This window comes from Harpegnathos saltator, unplaced genomic scaffold, assembly GCF_003227715.2.
Source record: "Harpegnathos saltator strain DR-91 unplaced genomic scaffold, Hsal_v8.6 scaffold285, whole genome shotgun sequence".
Lineage (NCBI taxonomy): Eukaryota > Metazoa > Arthropoda > Insecta > Hymenoptera > Formicidae > Harpegnathos > Harpegnathos saltator.
Window position 1 is genome coordinate 915,398 of NW_020230078.1, and position 25,432 is coordinate 940,829.

General features: G+C 46.7%; 1 protein-coding gene across 4 annotated transcripts in view; it reads right to left on the reverse strand.

The window, feature by feature from the left end:
• dsx (transcription factor doublesex) overlaps positions 1-25,432 on the reverse strand; it is an 80,955-nt gene that overhangs the window by 44,651 nt on the left and 10,872 nt on the right. For 3 of the 4 annotated variants that reach the window (XM_011156650.2, XM_011156649.3, XM_011156648.2), the window contains exon 4: positions 3,270-3,428. In XM_011156650.2, coding sequence (XP_011154952.1) covers positions 3,270-3,428 — 159 coding nt within the window. Of the gene's footprint in view, positions 1-1,027; positions 3,012-3,269; positions 3,429-25,432 lie in introns of those variants that run through there. The other variant, XM_011156651.2, reaches the window with a different exon arrangement.

Consider the following 25,432-nt stretch of genomic DNA (forward strand, 5'->3'; position numbering starts at 1 on the left):
GAAGATATAGAAAAGTAACGTCGATGCGACAATTACGACGATGAGAGGACCAAATCAGTGCAGGTGGCAGCAGAGATGAAAAATTAAAAAGAATTTCTGGATATACAATAAACCGTTTTAATGAAGCGCTTGAAAATAGAATAATTATTCATGACATTGACATTGCTCGATGGGCTTCTCGAGCACAAGAAGAGGAAAATATGGTAAGATTCAAAGCTTCCGACACGTGGCTAAAAAGATTCAAAACTTCATACGATATCGTCTCTCGAAAAATAACAAAATTTGTAACAAAAAAATCACTGTTATCGAAAACAGATTTAGAAGATAAATGTAATACATTTATTGAAAATGTAAAATATTATATTGAACGATATATGGCGTAGACAATGTTTATAATTCGGATCAGAGTGGATTCCAACTTGAATTTCACTTTGGTCATACTTTATCCCAAAAAGGTCTAAAAAATATAGAAGCTGTAATACAATCTACATCAGCAACCACACACAGTTATACTATACAGCCGACTATTTCTGCAGATGGTAGACTATTATCGCCTCTTTTTATTAATTTAAAGGAAGTAACAAGAACATTCGGTCCTAGAGTAAAAGAAACTATGTTCAAAGCACCTAATATTTTTATTACGGCTTCTAAAATCAGGCAAATTAACATCGAGTCATATAAAAACTTGGTTGAAAGAAGTATTTTTTCCGAATGTTGGCCCACAATCCGTATTATTATTAGATTCTTGGAGTGGACATTGTCCCAACATAATTGAGGAGACGAGAACAGATTTTGCAACAGATATTGTTTTCCTAACAATTCCAGCCGGTGCAACAGGAAAAATACAACCGTTAGATGTATACGGCTTCCGATTATGGAAAAATTTTATTAGGCATTTTTCTGATACTGTTATGTTATTAAATCTTGCAATTGATCTTCATGCTAGAAATAATATATTGAAATTGCAATCATTAACGCATCATCAATTCTCGACGCCCAGATTTCAAAATTTATTTAAATATGCCTGGTTTAAAAGTGGATATATACAGACTGGACCAACAGAGTTTCAAACACCGGTTGAAACCGGTGTTGCTTCCAAAGTGATTTAAACATAAAATGCGATATTTGTGGCCAAACTGCTATAATTACTTGTTCTTGGTGTAAAAAATCATTGTGTATGACACATTTTTTCCATAATCATCACCATTGCAACGAATATGTACCATAAAAATAATACAAATTCATTATTCGCGCGCGTGTTCATATGTAAATTGTGTACTGTTTCTTTATCACATATATTGTTAAATATATATTATTGCCAGTATTATTCTTCCACAATTTATTATATTATTCCTCTCTATCCTGTTCTTCTACATTATTATTCCGTAATTAGTATTTAAGCTCTTTGTTATATATTGTTTAGCAATTGTTAATGCTGTGTTATATTTTCATATCGCACGCTTGCTCTTTCTTGCAGAGGTAATAGAATCTGTATTCCCTTATTTCATACATTACGACTTTATTTTAATTCGTCTTGATCGTGTGTCGACTTGCCATTGCAATAAACATACTTATTTCAAGAAATATAGAAATATACAATGGAAATTTCTGTACAAATAGCGACGCTGCACACGCATTTGCTGCACACTGTTGCCACATAAGCACATTTATCCGTACTCACTGCTTTTTTTTTGTATAATACATGACATATTACAATTAATTCGTTTTCATCTTGCAGTAGGATAAATTATGCACAGATAGTTATTAAGCATAGCGCAACTGAAGAGAAAGAACGCTACGTAACAGTACCTACTACCTACTCGCACAGTGCAGTGCCTACCACGATGTCATCGTACTGTTTTTCTAAAAATTGAATCGAGGAATCATATTATTATTATATATGGATGGATTCGGAATTCAATGCTCTTTAATTTTTGTTCTCACAAAATTTTTGAAATTTGCGAAAATAATGTGGAGTGGAGGGGAGAGCGGGGAGGGTAAATTTGATATTTTGAAAAATTTGAATTGACAGGTGCAAAGAGCATCAAATACTGTAAAACTCTTACATTTACTATGTTTTCATATCTCTCATATTTTAGAAGATATTTGATAAAAACGAAAAAATCCGTTTTTTTCAAGGGGTGATTTCAACCCCTAAACCTCGAGATAAGTACATATAAAAAAATACGTGTCTAATATTTTTTGATCCTCTACAACATATCCAATGCCCATTCAAATCGGTGAGGGACGCCCCCGATCGTTCCTTGTCAGTGTAAGAAAGAGATAAGGAATCAAACACACGCACGATTTTTAGTCGAGATTAGTCATTGGCGTTGGATACGCCAGAATTGATACGAATTGATTTATCGCAAATTCTCTTCTATGACATAATTCCAGTGTGACGATTTAAAACAGACAATATGTGTATACAGTTGCTTTACCATTAAGGTATGATCATCTTTCAAAATGACTTATTCTTTTTTTCGCAAATTACTGATTTAGCAAAGTCTGCGATGGTACCGTTAATGCAATTTTGATGTTTTCAAGTATTTTACAGTCATGCGCGATGTTTTTGAAGACCCAAGATTTGCCAAAAGCAAGTAGCTCTCGCAACCTCGACCAACTTCAATACTATCAATCATTCTGACATCCGCGAATAACACAAGTATCTTCGAGTTGTTGCTGCGCTGCTTCCAGTCACGTTCGTATCAATGTTCAAACGCATAAACGTGGTGCGTTATGGAATGCTTGCTGCTTGACGAGTACGGTCGAAAACTTTTGAACATTACATCGACAGATCTTTTCCGATTTACCGAACATACAGCGTTATATGGCTGAAACGTGTTCGATCAAAAACGCGCCAAACAAATGCGGCAGGATGACGCCAAGTTCGGAAAAATTTAGCAATTGCAAGTACAAAATTCAAGGTGGAAACAAATGTACGAGAAACGACAAAATTACGGTCCGCACGATGATCTGATGAATAATTTTCGCGTGACGAATTATTGGAACTATGAAAGAGAAAAATTCGTGGATTAACATTTAGGTGCACACATCATATCCTGTACGCGCGAATAATGACGGACTTGTTCATGCTATCAGGCGGATAAAATTTCTCCTCGTATTGATCGAAACTTTGAAATGACACCGGACTTTTCGCCTTTCTACTTAAGTCTTTCCCCGGCGATTCCCATCATGCTGTGCATTTCCAATCGCACGACTGGGTCGTTACTCTGACAGAAATGACAAAACGCAAAAACAAGTCTTACCTCGAGATATACGGCTGATGGCCTCTGCTATGTCTGCCTCTGAAGCGTATTCCTGGCCATATTTGACGATGGTGGTCACTAAGGACATCAACGGCCAGGCAATGCGGAAGTGGTACATCTCCTTGAGACTGTACTGAAGTAAAATCTCGAGGTTGTCATCTGAAATTGAAAAAAAGTCCGATGTGAGATGAGCGAATATGACGAGATCGGCGCTTCATGTGGAGGAGAGCGTCGCCCTGCCTATCTCGCAGCGCTCGAAGCGCGTTGCGTTGCAAACTTATTTTCCGTGTCGTCGGGTCGCGTCAAGTGATTTCAACGCGTGTAAACAGTCGACGATATCTGTCAATCGTAACGCACGCCGCATACGACACACGCCGGGGCTCTTCGGTCACTCGCGACCGCTTCTACCTTCCTCGTGACGAGGAGGTGCAGGTTGTAGGGCTTTCTTCGAGTTACCGGGCGACTACAGCGACTACTTTCCTACGTAAGCAGTTCGCTCTCGCAATCGGAAAGATCTTTCTCAGCCGTTTTCCCGCGAACTTTGCGCTGACATTTATATACCACCGATAGAGCCGGAACGCCATCGCGCGATATCCCAGCCGAGTCGAGCGGCGTGTCAACGCCGCTCGACTCGGCTGTTCAACCATGTTAAAGTACATTCACCAGCAATAACAGCATTCTATTTGCGCGAAACGCGCGCCCTGACATGCGCTACCACGTGATGGTCCCCGTGAAAGAAGGGCGTGCGTTCCCGGCGAAAAACACCCCCGCCACGCGTGCGCGAGACCCGTCAGGTCCGACCTCGTGGTGCGGCAATATTGATCCTCAATATCGCTTTAACCCGTGCATAGCGCGGAAGAAGCAGCGCGAAGGGACGTGGGAGCGAAACCGTAAGAGGGGCCGGGGAGGGACGGAGGGCTCTGGGGAGCCCTGGCGAAGGAAATGGTACCGCGTCACCTCCGATCGACCGCGGAGTCGCGGACAACAGTTCCCCGGCCGTTATGTCATGATATATTAGACATTACCAGCAACCAATGGCGACGCATCTAGTCGTTGTGGCTCCGCCTCTATTAGGGGGACTCCTGGATCGTTTTTAAAATAAGGAAATGCCCCCCTCCTCGTACCGTGACCTCACCACCCCTTCCTCACTTTGTCTCTCTCGCGCTCACTTTCTCTCTCTCTCTCTCTCTCTCTCTCTCTCTCGCTCGCTCGCTCGCTCGCTCGCTCTCTTACATAGCATCTCTGCCCCACTCTAGCCGTCGACGATGTCGGTAATCCCCTTCCTCCGTCTCCCGCTGAAGCCGACCACCAACTCGTGCGACCCGACGGAATAGACAACGGCGCGATGCAGGTGCTGTGGCCGCGCCGCGCCGCCGGGACGCCTAGCGTTGGTTCCCTCCTTTTACGCGCGCAGGTGAACCCGGCCAACCACGTGCTGCTGTACGCGGCGGCGCGTGTACACGACGCGAGAACGAGCGAGGAAGAATAGAGAGCGATGGGAGGGGCTGGGGACGGGTAAGGGTTCCGGGGAGGACGAGGGCGAGCCCGTCGATATGGAGAAGGGAAGAGAGATCGCGCGGGGCCTAGGCGTACGTGTGCACCTTTCGATGCCTTTCGTTCCAGCCCGTCGACATGTTCTTCTCTGTCAGCGGCTGAACCGCGCGCGCTATTGTGTCGCGGATTCGCGGTTTCCTCCTCCGCTTCCTCCGCCTGCGGTCGGGCCGTTCCGCGCGCCATCCGACCTTCGTCTCGCTCAGTCAGCCTCTTTTTCTCGCTTCCTTTCTCCGCTCGTCTTATTGTGCGCAGGCGAACTTTCGCTGTGCGACATATCATGCCGCACCGAACGCACCACGAAATCGAGGTCGCCGAAGCGGCCTGGACGGGGAGAAAGGGGGCAATCGGTATAAATTTGTAAGAATGGACTTTGTTTGTTTATCATGCACGCGTGTGGCGCCGTCGTTTGACGATGCGCGGCTTAACAGCTGTACGACGGAGGTTTCGAAGTGTCAACGCGATTTTCCATGAAATAAAATTGGTCTTCGCGACTGTGTGACGCATAGATGCAACTCTCCGCCCTCCCCGCTCTCTCGTGCAAATCGTTTCTTTCACGAATGACACGCGTCGGACACGGTGCGAGCATTGAACAATTGTCCGCGGCAACTTCAATGATATATATAAAGTGTAATTTGCATATTTCCAGGCTGATTCTAGTCAGAACACCACTTCTCTGACTTGGTGGTAATTTTCTTTCAACGCGACGACGGAGAAACGTGCGTTTCTATCTAGCTGTTCTGCCGTCCCCATGGTAGGTGAAAGAAATTTCGTAACATTCATATCGCTTGAATACGCTTGAATGAGTGTTCAGAACGCATCATTTTCGTGCGACCTTATATTTGATAAATTATATGTCCGCAAGCTAAACCTCATGGTTTATCACTCCGTCACTTCAATGGGAACGTAGCATTAGTAATAGCAGGGCAAATGAATGGGACTGTAAAAAACATCAATCGGAAATATTCCACTGTAACACTTGGTCATGTTGTAAAAGGGTTAAACGTGACCGAGCTCGTCTTCATCAAGCGTTAAATGAGTCATTTATCTTTGCATTATCTAAATCCAATCTGGGAAACCGATCGAGATAGGACCCTGCATCTAATTGGTGATATACAATTAATGATTAACGGTGCAAAATGTGCATATTGTTCTCTTCAGTGTTCTCAAAGAATCGACACTCATCGCCCTCTGCGAGTTGAAAAAACGAGCTCTCGAAGCTGCGAATCCCGCGACAGCAAACCCTGCTGCTCTGAGGCATTCAACCATTCCGGCAGGGACTCGTTAGCTCTGCTAGTCTTTCGCAAGACTCATCAGGATTTTGGACGAAACGTTCACAGACTTCCCACCTATTCGAAGCGCGTCTTGATGCGCGCCTTCCCCACGAAAGAAAAAAAGACGCCAGAAATCTGAGCGATGGGGAGGTACATACGCGACCCGGCCTTGACTAATTTGCCTGCACTGAGAAAAATATCCGAAATATCCGATTGTTAATTTCGTTATCCGATCAAATATCCGGTGTATTTAACCGAATATTTGATCGGATAACAAAATTAACCCTTAGCGCTCTGCGCGTCTGCCATCCTTTTCTTGAAAATAATAATAAATAATAATAATAATAATAATACTTGAAAATCAAATACGTCTTCACTATCACTCAGCTCTAAATTTTCATTATAACATTCATTCGTCTCCATGTTTTTAACCATAAAAAAGGTCGTAAAATAATTTAACCTCAATATTACAGACTTAGCACGTTTTAACTACAGATAACAATTGCCAACGCCGACGATGACATAGCATCTTAAGCGTAATCATGTTAAAAACATTCGGCTCCGCAGCGGAGCCACCGGAGTTATTAAACAAATGAGCGATGTCTCCGTACCGGAGCCAACGGAGCGCTAAGGGTTAACAATCAGATATTTCTGATATTTTTCTCAGTGTGTAATTTCATTGCCCAGTTTCCCCGATGAGGTCATCGCAAATATTTCGATAACTGTTTTATTATTAGAACTGTACAGTTTGCCAAGGTCTAATGTGAGGTCTGCTAAGTACGTTAGCGTGCGAAAAAAGCACATTTTGGATAGAAGTTTGTTATATTAGGTAAATCGAAAAGTTTAACGTCCGTTTAGCGACAAGTAGCTATAGCTAGAACTATCGTTAACCTCTAATGTCTAAACGAAGCTTAATAGTTTGTTTTGACATCTGTCAATAACATTCAGTACATAAAAGTATACGTTTGCATCAATAACATTGTTTTTCACTGCATCGAAAATGTCGAAATTTGAGCCAAATAAGCGTCATTTGCGCGAAGTGTTAATCTTTTGCTTCAATTGGAAGAAAACTGCAGCTGAAGCTCATCGAATGCTTGTAGAAGTTTATGGTGATAATGTTCCTTCCGATGAAACATGCAGAGAATGGTTTCGACGCTTTAAAATTGGTGATTTTGATGGACAAAGAGCGTTCTGGACGGCCAAGAGTATTCGAAGACGAAGAATTGCAGGCATTGGTGGACAAAGACCCGTGTCAAACGCAAAAGCAACTTGCAGAAACATTAAATTGTGCTCAATCTGTCATTTCCGATCGTTTGAGAGTCTCAGGAAAGGTATACAAGGAAGGAAAATGGGTCCCATATGAACTGAAGAGACATTGAAAGGCGAAAAACCACCTGCGAAATTCTGCTTGCTAGGCAACAAAGAAAGGGATTTTTACATCGTATCATCACTGGGGATGAAAAATGGATTTATTTTGACAATCCCAAACGTCGAAAAACTATTTGCGATCCCGGCCAAACCTCAACATCGATGCCAAAGCGGAATATCCACGGAAAGAAGGCAATGCTCTTGGTGGGATCAGAAGGGTGTGCTGTATGCATGAGTTGTTGAAAAGTGGTCGAACAGTCACAGGGGATCTCTACGGAGAACAAATGATCCGTTTGAGCCGAGCATTGCACGAAAAACGACGAGAATATGAAACGAGACAGCATAAAGCATAAAGTGATTTTGCTTCATGACAACGCTCGGCCTCACGTCACAAAATCTGTCAAGGAAACGTTAGAAGCACTTCGTTGGGAAGTGTTAACCCGTGCGGCTTTTTCACCAGACTGTGCCTCTTCCGACTACCACTTGTTTCGATCGATGGCACACGCACTTGCTAAGAAATGCTTCAATTCTTATGAAAACGTCGAAAAATGGGTCTCTGATTGGATAGCCTCCAAAGATGATGTCATTCTTTCGCCGCGGAATTCGCTTGCTGACCGAAAGATGGGAAAAGTCATCGCTAACGATGGACAATACTTTGATTGATGTACTTTTTCATTTTGTTTCTTAAATAAAGCTGTATGTTTTGCAAGAAAACGGACGGAACTTTCCGATTGACCTAATATTTCAGAATAGCCATCACTGTGGCTGTAGGAACCATGGCGAGGTCTACAGGTCAGCGCGCGACCGTTCGAAGATCAGATGCAGTATAATAACAAACATGATAACGCGTCTTTTCTATTCGCCGTAGCATACTTTGCGATATAGCTGCATCTTGCGTATCAACTGCCGCTTATCGTCGCTAAAGAAGAGCGTTGGACCAAGAGAGAGAGAGAGAGAGAGAGAGAGAGAGAGAGAGAGAGAGAGAGGGACACATTATCATGAATTAACATCCACTATCGTCGCCATGAGATTCTCGGTAATCGACGCAACTATCGCTCGCGTTATCAGCAGTGAGATCGATTATGTAATACGAGGGAGCATACGAGAGAGAAAGAAGTAGGGGGGGGGGAGAGGGGCACTGTCTCTCATTCCCGTGTCTCTCTGTGAATGACGCGATAATCAACGCAACGGAATGAATCGGACAGACCGGGGTTTGTCTGTGAGCGTTGTATCTCGTCACGATGTTTACATTCAGTTTTCATCCGGTCGTTAAACGAATCACTTCGCGGAAGTGGAACCGCGCGGTACGCCACACGCCACGGGCCGATGATATCAGCCTGATAATATTTGGATGAGCCTCTGCGGCGCGCGATGCCTGCGAGGAGACTCGCAGACTCGATGACGATTGTTATGAATGGCTGCACGCACCCCGCTGATTATATCCGATTATACCGAGCCGTCCCATACGAAGAAACACGATCCGCTCGCGCAACATAAGCCGCCGTAGATAATTTTATATTGCGGTCGGCACTCGGAAGATATCGGCACTGTCGTCGACTTTCCTCGCTATTCAATCTGCCTACGAGCGCTCGGAGCGTATCCCCGCTCCTGCGACTTCAATTGATGTTACACGCGTGTAACGTCATACGCCGCAGAGACTTGCGCCTCTGCAGAACGCGATAACAAAGCTATATACACTTCCGCTTTATCTCAACGGTCTGTACTTATTTTCACCGGTGTCAGCAGCGCGAGACGCGTCCGATTTAATTTTAATTTAATTTAATTTCTATTATGTATTATACATCAACGTGACGGAAAGCGTGAACGGTTTAATGCGAATGGATGCGACACACCTATGCGCCGGGCAGAACGTTCATCGAGGCGTTGAGAAAACGCGCGGCGCTTTTCACTTCGCGAAAATATGTTACAATGTGCCGGAGGGAGAATACGAGGTATTCTCTTGTCTTATTTCTCTCTCTCTCTCTCTCTCTCTCTCTCTCTCTCTCTCTCTCTCTCCCTCTCTCTCTCCCTCTCTCCCCCTCGTTCTTTTTCGCTATCATCACGATAGTCCGAGCGAACGAGGCGACTCCGCAAACTCCCAACTGAAATGCACACCGACGTATCGTGACGGAGGAGACAACGTGACAAATTAGTTTTCAGCAGTGACTGTTATCGCGTGAAACTAATTTCCATCGGCCGCGCGTAAATATCGTCACATGAGGGAAAGATACGTGGCCTACATCGCGAAAACCGGTCTAGGCGCAGTGGCTATGTGCTAAGAATATCCTTGAAAAATCAATAAAATGAACAAGAGCACTGCTCGAAACTGGGTTCGCGGCAAGTTTCTTCGTCGTCGCGCGCGCGCGCGCGCGTTGCTACAAGGCGGGGAAATGTTGCCTTGGATCGCGCAATAAAGGCGTTTTTAAAGCGCAATAAAAGTATTGCGCGTTACAGATATAACGACCTTATCGGTGCACTATCGGCGCCGTAAAGATATCGTAATTGAATAAGTAGCGCGAGCGTTTAACATCTATCTTTCGTTTATCGCGGCAGACGACGCGGAACCCATCGCGATAATGACCGCGCCCGGTAGGTCCCGCCGATTGCCACGGGGGAGGATTAGAAAACCGATACACGCACCTAGTGACGTGTGTGTTACGTCGGGACGTCGACGACGATTTTATTCGCGGCGCCGAATGTCCCGCGCGTGTAAGAAATTCGTAGCCGCCGATCAAACAGTGGAAATGCCCTATCGCGCGCGTTATATTTAGCGTGCTACGCGGTAAACAGATAATGCCTATAGCAAAGTATCGCGACTCCGCGGGATAAGCGTGATTATTCGCGCCGGTCATCGTACATACGAGCCGATTCGCGATTAAACGCGGCTGCAGGCGTCGTGTGAGAAACACAGGCGCCACAGGAAAGATAGGATAGAAAGAGGTCTGCGTCTGATAACGAGAATCTCAGATAAGACGCGCATCAATGGCAGCACAAAGTTGCACAGGGTCCAACGTTTTTCTCTTATTCAGCAGCGCTCGTCGCACGTTGCGCAATATGAGGGACGACTTGGATGAAAAAGCGACGACAGATTCTACCGATCGGTAGAAATGACCGCGCCAGTGGTTCTCATCTTAACAATAGACCGGATATCGTTGCAATGGTTTACACGGCATCGCCATGAGCGAGACATTTACGTCCGACGTACACCGTTACGTCGAGTATTGTTAAAAAACTATTATGTATTATTACATGTTAACAGTTATGACTCCTCACTTGGCTTGAAGTCGGTGTCAATAGCAGTCACTCGTTGATGCGATTGTTTATAGAAACGGAGCTTTTCCCGCGGCGTGTCGCGCCAACTATTATATTCCTTTTATGCCCTTCTTATCTTTCGGTGCGCGTGACGAGAATCGTGTCACCTGTCACTTCGTACCCGAAGCCGCGCCGCCCGGTCGCGACTAGTGTCGGATCATAAAAAGAGATAGTAATTAACAGGCGTCGATCTGTTCGGCCAACAAAGACGATTATGCGACTTTTACGACGATGGACTCTTTAATCGCGCGAGAACGCTCGTTAAGCCGCCGCGTCAGATTCGACCTTAACGAAGGCAGAACACCGCCGACTTTGTTAGATCCTCGTAAAACGTCGTGTTCCTTAGCCCAGGCTACGAAAAATTCCTCGGGGTCGGAGTGCACGTCGTAAAAAACTAACTATGAAACGCGCCGATCGTAAACTGTTGCCGCGAGACCGCGGGATCGTCATGAACGTTAACCTGAAAAATCCGAAAGTTCGATTCCACGCGGGTAAGTCGTGCCGCCCGGCAAACTTTAATCCCTCCTCCCCCAGCCCGAGTCATTATTACTTCTTGTAGCTGCCGAATGTAAATCGTACGTCCGAGTCGTATAAAAGGATCGTAAGACTTCCGCGAGCCGGTTGTCGTAAATCCCGCTATTCTCGCGCACGAACAATTTCACTATGGACTATATACCATAAGAGTTACACAAGCGAAAGAACCGCGAAAGCACCGCGAGGAAAAAGTCCGACGACTACTCACAGGAGAGAACTTTGAAAGAAAAGAAAAAAAAGAGAGAAAAAAACTTTTGATCCAGCTTGCCGAATTGAACAACCAAAAGTTTCCGCCGTCGGCCGAACATTTATGAGAAAACCCTTTCTCTCCTTTTCACTGCTGATCGATGTTTCTGCATTTTTTTGCCAACGCTTACCCGATTTTGCGATTTTCTTGCCGAGATGTTTCGTTTAGAAGATGCAATTGCGGCGTACACACACACACACACACACACACACACACACACACACACAGGGCTTTCTCTCTCTGCTCTGATTTATTTCCTAAACATATCTGGTAAGGGCGAGACTCGCAATAGATCGAAATAGATGCTTCCGCGTGTAGGAATTCTCTCTCTCTCCCTCTCTCTCTCTCTCTCTCTCTCTCTCTCTCTCTCTCTCTCTCTCTCTCTCTCTCTCTCTCTCTCTCTCTCTCTAATCGCAACGGACCGGAATTCAGCGCTGGACCGAGGACGAAGGTGTCGTCGTCGGTCGGTGGTGCGCGGCAGGTAGCGACAGTTTTTAACACGCTGACACGTCAGCCGAGAGAGGATCCACGCGTATTTCGCGTTTGTCACGCACGAGGAGCTCGTGTTGCACGGTCAAATGTGCCACCCTCGTCTGCGGGCCGCGGTCCGGCATCGCGTTGGACACGACACTGCGCCGTACAGAGGGGTTGTTGCCGGCTCGTAGACGGGCTTTGTAGCAATGATACCGTTGTGTCATACCGCGCGCGCGTAATCGAAACCAAACGTTGCCGTCATGATACGGAACGAGAGGGCCGTTTCGTCGCGCGACAAAGGGCGCACGCACTGCCATCCGACAAGGGCGCATATACCGGACACAACGAGCGCGTAATTGAATACGTAGTCGTTTGCGTGCCTCGCGGACGATTATTCGTCAGTCCGAAACTTGACGTTCGCGAATAGATATCGAGGTTTCCTTATCTGGGATCCTCCGCACTACCGGAGAGACCGTGAGGAAGGTCGCGCGCGCGACAGGAGCTGTTGACACATCATCGAAGACTACTCGAAATTTAGTCGTTCAAATTGTCTCCTCGTCTTTTTGTGCCACGGTCGTGGATGTTCATTTCATTTACATAATACATCGTTACTTTGTCTAAATTGTAAACGCACGAACGAAGGAGGGAAAATATTTTCGCGACCTTGTCTCGCACGAAAATGATTTCGTGTCGGGACAGACTCGAATTCCTCGTCGTTTATCAGCTCAATGCAGAGCTCAAGCAGGGTCGATGCGGATAACTGCAACGACATTGTTTCTCGCGCGAGTTCGGAGGGTAATAATTAAAACACGCTAGTGGGGCGGGGAGAGAAAGTGGAAGTGCAGGTAAACTGACGCTTGTTTAAACCCTCGCGCCACACGACACAGCTCGCCACAACGAGCGATATCGATTGTAACAATATCCGCCAAGACTCGTCAGATTTTACTCGGAGTCTCAACATCACGCGGTAAAGTCGACGCTAAAACTCGGGGGTAGCTGTAGGTCCCTGATCTACCGACGCCACCTTTCCTGCGCGAGAGCGAGCGAGCGAGCGCACATACGCACACACCGTCCTATCTATTTCAATAAAAATAATATAACCGGAGTCTCTCTGCAACAATTCCTCCGTCGCCTATAAAAATAGTCAACGCGGAATCGCAATAAGTTCCAGCGGAAAGAGCCGAATGAAGGAACGGTCGTGAACGCGGCGGCTTTTACGAGACACGACATTTCGGAAGCAGTAAAATTCTATCCTGTCAAGCGTTCGCATAAAATCCTTGCTCGCCAGCCACAGCGGCGCAAACACGGGGTGCAGCAAGCAATGCTGCGCGTATTCGCGATTCGCGAAAAAAAGAAAGAAGGAAGGAATGAGGGAAAAAGGAGAGCATAATCGTAACCATGTCAGCCGTTTAGCGACGTGGGTGGCGCGACGGATGACGCGGCCGAAGGGTGGCATTCGTTCTATTTCTTTTTCCAATAATAACATCGCTCATACGCTTGTGATTTGTAACGTCACGCTGCTCGCGACCGCGAAGACAACCCCTGTTGAAACAAACGCTCCTATGCCTCCCACCGTGCGCGATCGGATATTTAGATTTCGATCGATTCGCAATTCCTCCGTTTTAATAAGTATGTATTAATGATCCAAAGCGCGTCATCTCCAACGTGATGATAAAACAACGTGGATGAATCGACGAGGAGGAAGGAGATCGAAAAATTGGAGAAATCACTTCGGTAGAGATGATGAAGTGCCTCAAAAAGTACAGCCGACTTTATCGCGTGTCATCGAACCTTCAGCAGAGAATTCAACATATGCAACGTTTCACGGGATATTAAGTTGCAGGGGTTGCGAGCACGCTCGCGCGTAATATTCGCGTGTGCTCTTGCTGTTGTTGCTGTTGCTGCTACTACTATTACTGGCAATATTACCGTTACTACCTACTACACACAGAGACACCGTCGTCTGTCGATGCATGAGTGGCGCACAATGCAGAGAGGGAAAGAGCGCAGACGAAGCGGAATGAGGGAGACGAAGGAACCATAAACACACCCGGAGACTGCTCGAGATGCCGCCAAGATCGTTGTCCTCTCGGAAGAGTAGGAGAGTAGAAGGCCGTAAAGATTTTAGGACTCTTCGGACACGCGAAGTTGGCTCGCGCGCAGCGCTCCGCGAGAATGAAAATGAAGCCGCCGCCGCCGCCGCCGCCGCCGCCGCCGCCCTAGTTCACCGTTTTCATCCGTGGACTTCTCTGTTCCTCGGACGTAGCTCGCGATTCGGGAGTGAGCATCGACCGAGGAAAAGAACGGCGACACGGAGGACGAGAAGGGGAGGGTGCATCGACAATGAATGCGCGAACGCAAACGCGCCCGTTCGTGTGCTTCGCGTGCGCGACAGTGTGCGACGTCTTCGGCTCGCCGTCAACCACTAGGCACCATAATATTTTACGACATTTTTGTAATGACGGTAGGCTGCCGTGCGCGAACAGAGAAAGAGAGATACGAGGGGGAGAAAGTGACAGATCATTTAACCCTGTGCCTCGTAAAAGAGAACCGACTCGACTCGCTAGACCGTGACCAACTTTATTACTACCCACCCCGCGCGTGCGCACGCGCGCGGGCGCGCACCCCTATCGAAGTATCCCCGCTATCAGGTGGCCGAGCCTGCCTCGTGGATCCGTGGATAAACCACCGTCGGTAGCCGATGTGGTGCACGATCCGTGCATTCCGGCTGCGAGAGGCGAGATTAAAATTCGTGTGCGACGGAGTCGCGCGCTGCGCCGATCCTTCTCCGGTGACTCTCGTCGTTTGTCGTTCGGTGAACAATTCGCCGGGAGGAGAGCGTGTCAGGAAAGAGCGATACTCGCGTCGCGAAGAGGAGTGACTCGGCAAGCAGGCTGGCAGCGCTTGCGTAACCCTCTCGCGCTTCTGTCTATAATTGTTCTATATTAATAATGAAAAAGTCACGGCGATTGAAATCGACGCTCGTCGATGACGAAGTCACCGCACGAGTCATGAATAAAGAAGCGTCGCGCTAAAAGATCGACCTGCCCCGTATAATGTATAATGCCGAGTCTTTTCGATTATTCTCCTATTCATTCGCGACATTACACTTTAATCGCCAACTCGAGAATCCAATCCATTCTTTGTGTTTCGTTACATAAGTCCTCGAATAGGCACGACGCCAGCGTGCTTCGATGAATGATCAGATTCTCGTCAATAAATCAGCACGCATGAGTACCTCGCGATTACATAGCGACAGTAGTAACAGCGATAGCAGCGAGTGAGGAGAAGCGCCCTTTAAAGCCCGCAGCCGACGAAAAATCCGCCCGCCGTTAACGACGCGCGCGGCATATATATTCGACTACTCAATCGGATGATCGGATCGATCTCGCTCCTAAATGCGCTCGACCGTGCAAGTCGAGCGCATTTCATCGACTACGCGATCGCTATTCCGCGGGAAGTGACACGACGAACGATACGCCGCGATTACTTCGACGTGCGTACTACACGCGCGTGTGCGTGCGCGACATCGCATAATCGGATAATGTCTCTCTTCCTCGATCAACTTTTATATTTGGAATCCGTCTCTCGAAGGTAGCGGCCGTGCGCGCTCTAAATATTCGGTCTCGAATTCTCGCAAGTCACGCCTCAATTGCGACAAACGAATCGGCGGATTGCATTATGCGCGATCGATAATTATGCGCGATTGCATCATCGAGGCAAACACTCATTTCTCGCCGCGCGCGACTTTTCACCGAAGACTTTTACCGCAGTGAGCGGCAGCGTTCGACAACACTTGTGGAAGAGCATTAATTAACTGTACACACATGTAGTCGATCTACCGCTACTTTTTTCTCCCTTATCAATCGGAATCTGACCGCGCTAAGTAGAGCTCTCACACAGCCAAGAATACATTGTCGAACTACCTGTCGAACTCGCGCGCGCACTTTAAGTATGCGCGTATTGTGCTTCTCGTGCAGCAGTGTCCCCTATTATATAGTATTAGTCCGAGAGAGCTCGGACGTTAAGCATTGATGATTTCCGAGTACGTCTGATTAAATCGATCGATTTGTCGCGAGGCGAGCACGCTACGCCGCGAAAACAACGCGCGCCGCGATAGGAAACACGCTTACCGCCGACGCGGCGGAACGATAAACAATTCGGATTGAAAAGGCCGGTTTTACCGCCGCCTGCGCCGTCATACCTGACGATCCGTCAAGCATGACGTGCTATAATAAGATACGGAACGGTAAAAGCACCATTCGCAGAAAGTTAAGCGAGATCAATCTGCTCGACGGGGAAAATACGATCGAACGTGCGCATTGGATGATGAGGAAACATGAAACGCTCGAGTAACACTGTCCTTTCGCGCGTTCCTCGCATTTTCGGGCAAGCACGAGTTTCGACGGGCAAAGACGAAGCAAAGCGGAGCGCGAGGAAGACAAAAGCTGCGCCGGCGCGGTGCTTAACGTCGCGCGGGCGAAGGCGAAGGATCGAATTTTGCCGGTGCGCATTGTATATATCGTCGCCGGCGAGTCGTAACTTTCGCATCAGTGGCACGACGGCGATAACTAAGAGCGGGACAAAGGGTGGTTTCATCGCGACGGAAAAGGAAAGATGAGTCAAACCGACTCTTGGCGGGGAACGCGCCACTCGAGTCGCTAACGCCGAGGATTCGTCTAACAGGCTTTTGACGCTCGCGTCGTAAAGTCGACGAAGAGCCGTCGGTAGAGGGGAAGAAAAAGCGTTGATCGTAATCCACACGAGATCGGTCTGTCAAACCGTATTTCGTACATCCGTCACGGATGAGGAGCCCTTCACTTACATCGCGACGCGCTCTTGTTCTCCGGCGATGATTCGGCCGGGTCGGTCTGTGAGAACCGACTAACCGGCTATGCCCGGTTTTCAGGATCGTTACAAATTTATCGGATTTGTTCGTAATGTTTTGTCGATGTGCCATAGGAAGGAACGCGTGCTAATAAGTGACCTTCGAGATTATCGTTTGTTCATCGACGGTGACATAGATGGATAAAAGTGGTACAAACACGACGATATTAGAGACGGAATATGCTGCATGCTACATAAACTCTCCAAATATCTTTATCACAACATGTGTACGTATATAACAGGGAAGGGTTAAAGCCCGGGAAATGTTGATGGGAAGGAGCGGTGAGGACGGAAGAGAGAGAGAGAGAGAGAGAGAGAGAGAGAGAGAGAGAGAGAGAGAGAGAGAGAGAGAGAGAGAGAGAAAGAGAAAGAGACGATAAGCAAGGAAGAAGAACGAGAGAAGGACACGCGGAGAACCAGAATGAAGAGAAAGAAAAAAGACGCAGAGAAGAGAGATGAAGTGAGGAAGAGGGAGAACGGGGAAGAGGATGTAATAAAACTCGGTAGAGTCGGTGGTTATAAACTGAATTCCTGGGATAACCAGAAATCTAGAAGCTGAACGTTTCACCATAGTCAAAGTAAAATTTGCGAAGCGATCAAAAGTATAGCGATAAGAGAAAAGCTAATAGACAGAAAGAGAGAGAGAGAGAGAGAGAGAGAGAGAGAGAGAGAGAGAGAGAGAGAGAGAGAGAAAGGGAAGAAGAATTGCATGTTGTTTTTCGTCGAATTTAAATAACCGTGAGAACGCGTCGACATGTACAATGATACAACGATATTGACTTTGCATAAAGACGAATTTGTAAATAAATTATAACGATAAACGCAGCTGCTTCGAGCGGTAAATAGCGACGAATTATTATTGCTTCATTTCTTCGAGCTAATTCCGTAAGCAGAGTAAAACAGCTGTATTTAAGAAACGTAGATTGTTGGCTCATGTCACTTTCGCGCACTAAAGTCGTTTGGATGAAATTTGCGAAACGTGCCTAAAATAGCAAAGCACCGCGGCGGTAGGAACGTGCCTCGATGGTCGTGCGTCGAGATTTCGCGGACAATTGCTCTTCTCTAGGACGCTGCGTTGCGTTCATCGATTTGCATCAATAATGATCTCGGAACGCTCACAGCGAGCTTGTTTTTTTTCCAGTTACGTATTAAATCAAGTTACGTGTGAATCAAGACAAACAATGTTAAGGTCTTATAGTCATTATATAAATTAGTTTCATTATAGCCAGCCGTTTACATAAATTAATCAGAAAATTGAGATAATCGTTTAAAAATATAATTGTTATTTGCGCGAGAAATCTCCCAGTTATATTGTATATTTTACGTACAAGCGAGATATTTGCCGACAATTGTCGACTTTACTATTTAAATGAGAACACGATGCTTTTATCTCGTACGTTTAACGCGGCCATTGTCACACGTCTCTAATAGCGAGTCTCAGAAATGACACGCGTATCGGCCGCTTTTACGCGTTATCAATACATTATTGCGAAAAACGCGGCGGATTAATCACGTTGAAACGTCGTGCGAAAATAGCGATACGGCGTAATACAATCGCTCGCAACGCGCCGCTGTTGATCGCGAATTATATTCTTCTTATCCGCGACGGTGCACACCGAAACGTTCACTCTTGCGTGGGGGCAAACATTATCCACCTCGAACTAATCGCAAACTTATTGCCTGTTAATAGTGTTTGTACGATAAAGCCATAAAGCAAGCACCTTGTGCACGCCTTGCGCGTAGTAACGGCTACGAATACCCTGATCGATTCGATAAGTGATCTCGCCGTAACGACATTAAAATGCGAAAATGATACGGGCGTGTACAACAGTATATAAGTGGTCGTTTAGAAATAAATATTTTAAATTACAACGGGGGAGAAATCCGCTCTTTCCGCGCTAAAACTCGCATCGCAAAAAGGTAAATATGTAACGCCTCCACAGGCGTGAAGAATAACGCGACAAAAGAAGCGATGATACCGACAGGACAAAGGTAAAAGAAAAAAAAAAGATATTTCGAGACTTTAAACCTGTATAAAAATATCACTCAGCCTCCCCAGTTTCCTTCAGTTTACGCTCCACTCCGTTAATTCATGCCTCGACGACAATGATTTTGCACGTTTTGCACACACCGAAGTCGTATCTTAGCCAATATCTGACAGATCTTGTTTACGCTCGCGAAGATTTCGAAGCGGTCGCTACCTCCCAGCGCGGCAAGAGGTAACCTGCTACGTACCATGACCGATAAATTGATCCCCATAAATTCGGTCGTCGATACGAGTCTCGCTATAACAGTTACTCCTAGGCCACTGCCGATCAGCATTCGATACTTTCGGATTTAGTATACAATGGGTATGAAATGACATCTTAATTACAATTCCACGTGAATGAATTTTCTCGGTATTAATACTCGGACGTGAGAAGGTAAAAAACATTGAGGGAGAGTTTGAAAAATCCGCGTTAACACATTTAACCCAAAACGCATACCCTGAAGACTCCGAAAGGCCGAACAACGCGCTGACCTATCCCTAGCGTACTTTTGGTGCTGTACTTCGACGCTGTAACCCAAGAAAGTCGTAAACCTCACCCTATACGACGGCACGCGACCCCTCGAACAGCACACAGCAGTCTTGTACAGAGAGGGCTTCGTGTAACGAGTCAGCCCCTTTTTCTGTCCGCGCGCAGTCAAAGAACCCCGCAAAGGGGTCAAAGTGATTCCCGAATTTTGTAAGAGGCTGGTCCACCGAGTCACACAAGTGTCGCCGTGTGCGTCCTGACCAAACGAGAAAGAAGACCGACGCCGGAGTAGTCTCGAGATTTACGAGCGGGATTTTCGGTAAGGTCGGCGGCAAGCCGAAAGAAAGTGCCGCGCGCGGTTGTAAAAGTCTCACGATGATCGCTGTGAAAACACGGGAGCTCCCTCGGTCTCTGTCCCTCTCTTTCCCGCCGCAACCGCAAACCATTTTCCCCGATTAGTTTTCAGGGGCCGATGATAGGTCAGCGTAAACGTGTAAACAGGCAATTAAAAATCCCAGGTCTGCGAACTGCTCCTCCGAGAGTATCATTCGAGTTTCGCGCCGGCGTGGCCGCGGACGAGGGGTACGTACAAAGTGGACACGAGACACAGCGTGAGCGGAGCCTCGCATTCGGCCTGGAAACGCGATTGCACTCCGGCAATTCCGGGAGAGAAACGATTATCGACTAAAGGCGATTTATCGCGCGTCGAGATACACACGTAGCTTCGTGAAATTCGCTGGACGAGGAGGACCCGAGTAATCGGCCAATTACGAAGTCGTACAACTGCCGGGGCGAGGAAGAAAGCGGTGAGAGAACAAAAAGAAAGAAAAAGGCAATAAATCCGGCCGCCTTATCATGATTGTTATCTGCGTGTGTCGTGCGTGCTATTCGACGAAATTAACATTTCTCCGGCCTGCCGCAAGATTGCGGCGCGATGGGAGATTAATCTTTACAACTGATCAAACGCCTGCAACTCGCCGCCGGCGAAGTATACCTTCGTTTTATTGAAAGAGTAAAACGGACCGGGCCGAACATGAAATTCATGCGGATCTCCCGCCCCCCTCCCCCTCCCCCCAGTCGGCAATGTTCCGCACGCAGCGCACGACGCCCCGTCGTATCCCCGTCGAAAAATTACCGCTCGCGCACATTAATGCACACATCGAATGCAAATTACACCTGAGTGGTAACGCGCCAACTTTTGCGTCTGTGGACCGGCCTGTGCACGAACATGCAACCTCGTCGTCGCGCGGATTTTATCCCGTGCAACGACCGCGACGCACGATCTGCTTGATGTCGTATGCGTACATCGCAAACAACCGTTTCTCAACAACAGTTGTGTTCTCCGTGTTACGACACCCGACCGACATCGTATCCCCCCTCCCCCCCCCGCTTGCCTGGTTTTGCCAAGGCACATACTATATACTGATAAACATTATTCCCCGTCAAAGTAGTTACGCGATAACCCTCCGGCGACAACGTGTTTACTCTACCTGCCTATCTGCCGCGAAAGTAGTGTGAGAAATGGCGACGGTATGCAAGCAGCAATTACGCGCGATTGAGGAAATCGTCGGATGCGGGCGTCCTTACCTTAATCCCGTATCGCGATGTCGGATTCGCAGCTGCAGCGATCGCGATATTCGTTGCGAGACTTGGACGCGCGCGCGTCCCGTTTTCGCGGGCCGCGAACTTGACGAGCGCGTCAGAATAGTAATGCGCGAGCGATGCGTTATTAAAAGTACGTGCTCGATGTCTCGAAACGCAAGCTCGTAAAGGCAAACTTTACAACCCCATATACTCGCCGTAATCACCCGCGGGCTCGAGGCGGAAACCCCTCGACGAGTACGAAACGCCGCGGCGAGTACGAGACTTTTCCCTGCTCTGACGGCCGCGCCACGTCGCTTTTCCATTATCACCGATCGCGCCGAGGAGGAAGCGACCTTGTTTAATTCCGACCCGGCGGTTTAACCCGCGCACGCATGGCCCGTAAATCAATTAGCGCGCGTTTACGACCAGGTCCGTTCGATGACTCGTCGGGGCTGCCCACCGTAGACAGAGTATACGCGAGACCGGTGACAATCGACTATCGTTGCCTTCGATTCTGTTTGTAAGATTTCGCTTTGTTTCGCCTAAGAAGCCTTCGGAAGAACCGTCGCGCGTTCGACAGATGGTTATGCGTGACGATGACGCGGGGAGAGTTATAAATACAGACGTTCAAGTGGACGTCCATTTCTCTTTTACTTCCTCCATCTTGTCCGCATTTCTCCGTATGGCAGAAGAGAAAGAAGAAAAATTTCACAATCCCGTTCTAACATTATACCGGTGGGAAATTGTAGACGCACAGGTTGTACACGGTGTCGTCGCTCTCTTCTCTAGGAAGAGAGACGACCGCGCGCGCTGTCAATTCCAAGTTTAGTGGTTAGCTCCGCGCGCAGACTTTCGCTTCCTTCGGCCCACATTTACGCGCGGGAACAAACTATTTCACCCGAAAGCGAGCAAAATAACGATAACTTTTAAAAACGAGCTGCATCGTAAAAGCAAGAGCGAGCTCCTAGGTTTCGGCTTTGGTTATAAGTTCGTATTATATTAGCCGGGTTCGCATGGCTCGCCGGCCAATGGGGACGCTCGTAAAACCAGGGTTAACATTCGGTTGGGTTGTCAAGTGAAAGAGTGGCTTGAATTTCGTTGGGATCACTGTGAACGACGTTATAAGTACGCTCGTTCGCTTATACGCCGTTGCTCGAGGTTTGCGCTCGAATTAGAGGCGGCGATGACAAACGCGACGTAACGCGTGGGGATTCTCCGGATAGATTATTATTGAAGCGCGAGGTCGAAGCGATTCCGTCGCGATTGCTCTCCCTCTTCCTCTTAGTCTTGGTCTCTCTCTCTCTCTCTCTCTCTCTCTCTCTCTCTCTCTCTCTCTCTCTCTCTCTCTCTCTCTCTCTCTCTCTGCGGAAAATTTTCTCTCTTTCTTTCGCGCATAATCCCACTTCCACGATATATTACATAACTCAACCTCGTAACGTTTTCACATCGATGCACATCGCCTTATTTATTCGCGAGCATGAACTTCGTTCGACTGATGCAAATTCACTTTGCAGTGCGTACGAGAAATTTTCGAGAAAGGCGAGGAAACGAACCTTAAAAATCGCAGCGAACCTGCAGACAGTGCGCGAACTGTTTCATTGCGAATGAGATCGTCTCTCATTTCTCCACCACCACCACCACCACCATCACCACCACCACCACCACCATCATCACCACCACCTCACCTCCTCCTGCTCCTCTTCGTTGAAGGGCATTTTGTACGACGATCATAACGATCATAGCGGTTTATTAACGTTACGATATAACGGTTTATTAACGTATACGCATAAACAATAGCCTCCTTCGTTGGAGTGCACTGAATGCCGGTCTTTGTTTCTGCCTCTGCGACAGAGGAGGTTAGTTCCACTTATCTTTCGCCATTATAATTTATTCTATAATTAATTATTTCGCACGCGTTACTTTACTGCAACCACAGAGACCGAAGCACAGCCGAGGTTCGTGAACTTTGACGTTCTACTGTATTTTTTGCAGGGACAGTCACGAGAATCGCGCGTCCGCATCCGCGGCCGACTGCACCCTGGCCCTGCCATGTGTGTGCATCGCGAAGTGTTACGCGCGAGTAAAAAGATCCGCGAAAGCCTCCATTTCTCCAAGCAAAGTGTCGTAACGATCGAATCCTTGATGTTTAATGAACAGTTATGCACATGCGCGATTTATATTGTCGGATTACGTCGACTAGTCAACCCGACGTTGCCGGCGCGCGATGAATATTTATGCGGACCCTCGGCTGGCGAATAGTCGTATCACGTTGCCGTTCTTGCCTAGCGACACGACGATTAAGACGAAAAATATCAGCACTTTCTCGGTTACCGTTATCGAGAAAAGAGACGACGATAGCCGCGCTAATGTCGAGAGGAAATGTACTCGTTGATCGAGCTCTTTGCGTGAAATATAAACGATTATGTAACGAGAAAAAATCAGGTTGGAGAGCGGTACAGAAAATAATGTAATGTACGGCCAACACACGGCGTATCGATTAAGATGCGCTGGTTGCGAGCAAGCAATTAGAACGATGCAAAAGAAATCTCGCGAACCCTGCTACTGCAGCTCTCTAAACGTGTTAGGATTTTTAGTTTCATCACTACGGCGTAAAGACTCTTGGGAATTATGTAGCGTGGCAGCATATAATAACCGTAACTGTTCTCCTTGCTGAGAAAAGATAACCGCGAGAGTAACCGCGAGGACGTTATATATTAAGAGCACCTATCCGGCAAGAGCACGCTCATACCGTTACGGCATGGCTACACTTATCTCGCACTGTGCAAGATAATCGTTAAATTCCTGCCCCAGCGTTATATAGAAAGAATAAAATGATTACTCGCACTCTTGAGATAATCTTACACAAAAGGCAGAAGCAAATCGCGTAGAGATCAAGCAAGAATCGTAGAACAGTATCGAGTACGTAGTCAGTGTCGTATCTGAGAAAGATTTGTCGTATCACGTGGCATATTATTGTTATTATTTACGGAAATTTAAATTGTATTGATACGAAAGATGGACTGCTTAATTGAGCAAAGACACTCGATCTCCGAGATGTAATTATCACCGACGATATGTCTGTTAGTTTGACTTGCATTCGAGAAATAATATTGCAACGAGTAAAATTTAATTGCGTTTCAGAGTTTGTGCAAATTAAGAATTTACGTGAAATTTGCGGCAACTTGCATGGAATGCTCAAAATTGGAAAAATCTCGCTGCACGAGAATGATAATCAAGAGTCGATATCCGCATGCTCACAAAAATTGCCTCGCGAGTCGTTAATGACAGAGACAACGTATCAGCGATCATGTTGTTACAATTTATTCCAACATTTGTCGAACTCGTTCTCGGAAGAGACTACGATAACTCCCGGTATTACGCTTTAACACTGTCGTCAACTTTAGCGCTGTCATATCGTTACAAAGTCGTCGAGAAACCGGAATGCACGGAGATCGGCCGGCAACTCATCGCATACTACTTAAGCAGAACTTCGCTCACGGTGTAATCTTATTTTTCTTTTTCTTTTTTCGAACGCAACGAATCAACGCGAATCTAAAACGTTCGAGTTCGTGCGCTTAGAGTTTATGATTGATTATAGCGATTATAGCGATTTTCTTGCGGTGCATCGTTTGATCATGCTTTGACTCTCTTTAAATTTCGTCACGTTTAAGAACTGAAAGACGTCACTTTCATCGGATATTACCGATCATACATCGTCTGAGAAACGTGGTAAAATATATTAATCACCAAACTGTCGACGTATTAACAGCAAAAATAAAATTTTTAATATCGGGGAAGTAGTCGAGAGACGACATCAGGCGCTTGTGATGACTGTATGTTTATCGAAATCAAGTTGGTTAATATTAAGAAGAGATGTTTATGAACTCTTGCATAAAGCCATAAAAGAATAGAAAACGTTCGTGTTAACGACTCATAAAAGTTTCAAGTACAGATATTCCCAACTATTAAATACGCGATCCTTTTAACATCACGTCGTAAAATATAAACTTTAATGTAACGTTCTAGGCATGCAAGTACGTATTGATGCCTGAATATCCGTAAGTATCTGCGAGAATCCCGACGTAATAATAACCATTTTATACCGATTTGTTAAAACCTCTTCGATGTGTCGGTCATTTTACGACTTGCTTCGGATTCCTTCGACCGAATATCGATAAGCGTGGTAAATATTCGCACGCATATGCACAAATCGTGTATGTATAAAAGTACTACGGGATAATGTCTAGTAATGTAGAAATGATTATATAGCACTTATGCAACTGCTCATGCTGCTCGGGCCATCAGGGGAACAGAATCTCGTCGATAATTCGTACGACGACGATTACTCGAGTGGCATGTGTGAGAGCTCATGACATTTCAGTATCATTTACAATTCGTTTCGTTTTAACGGCAGTG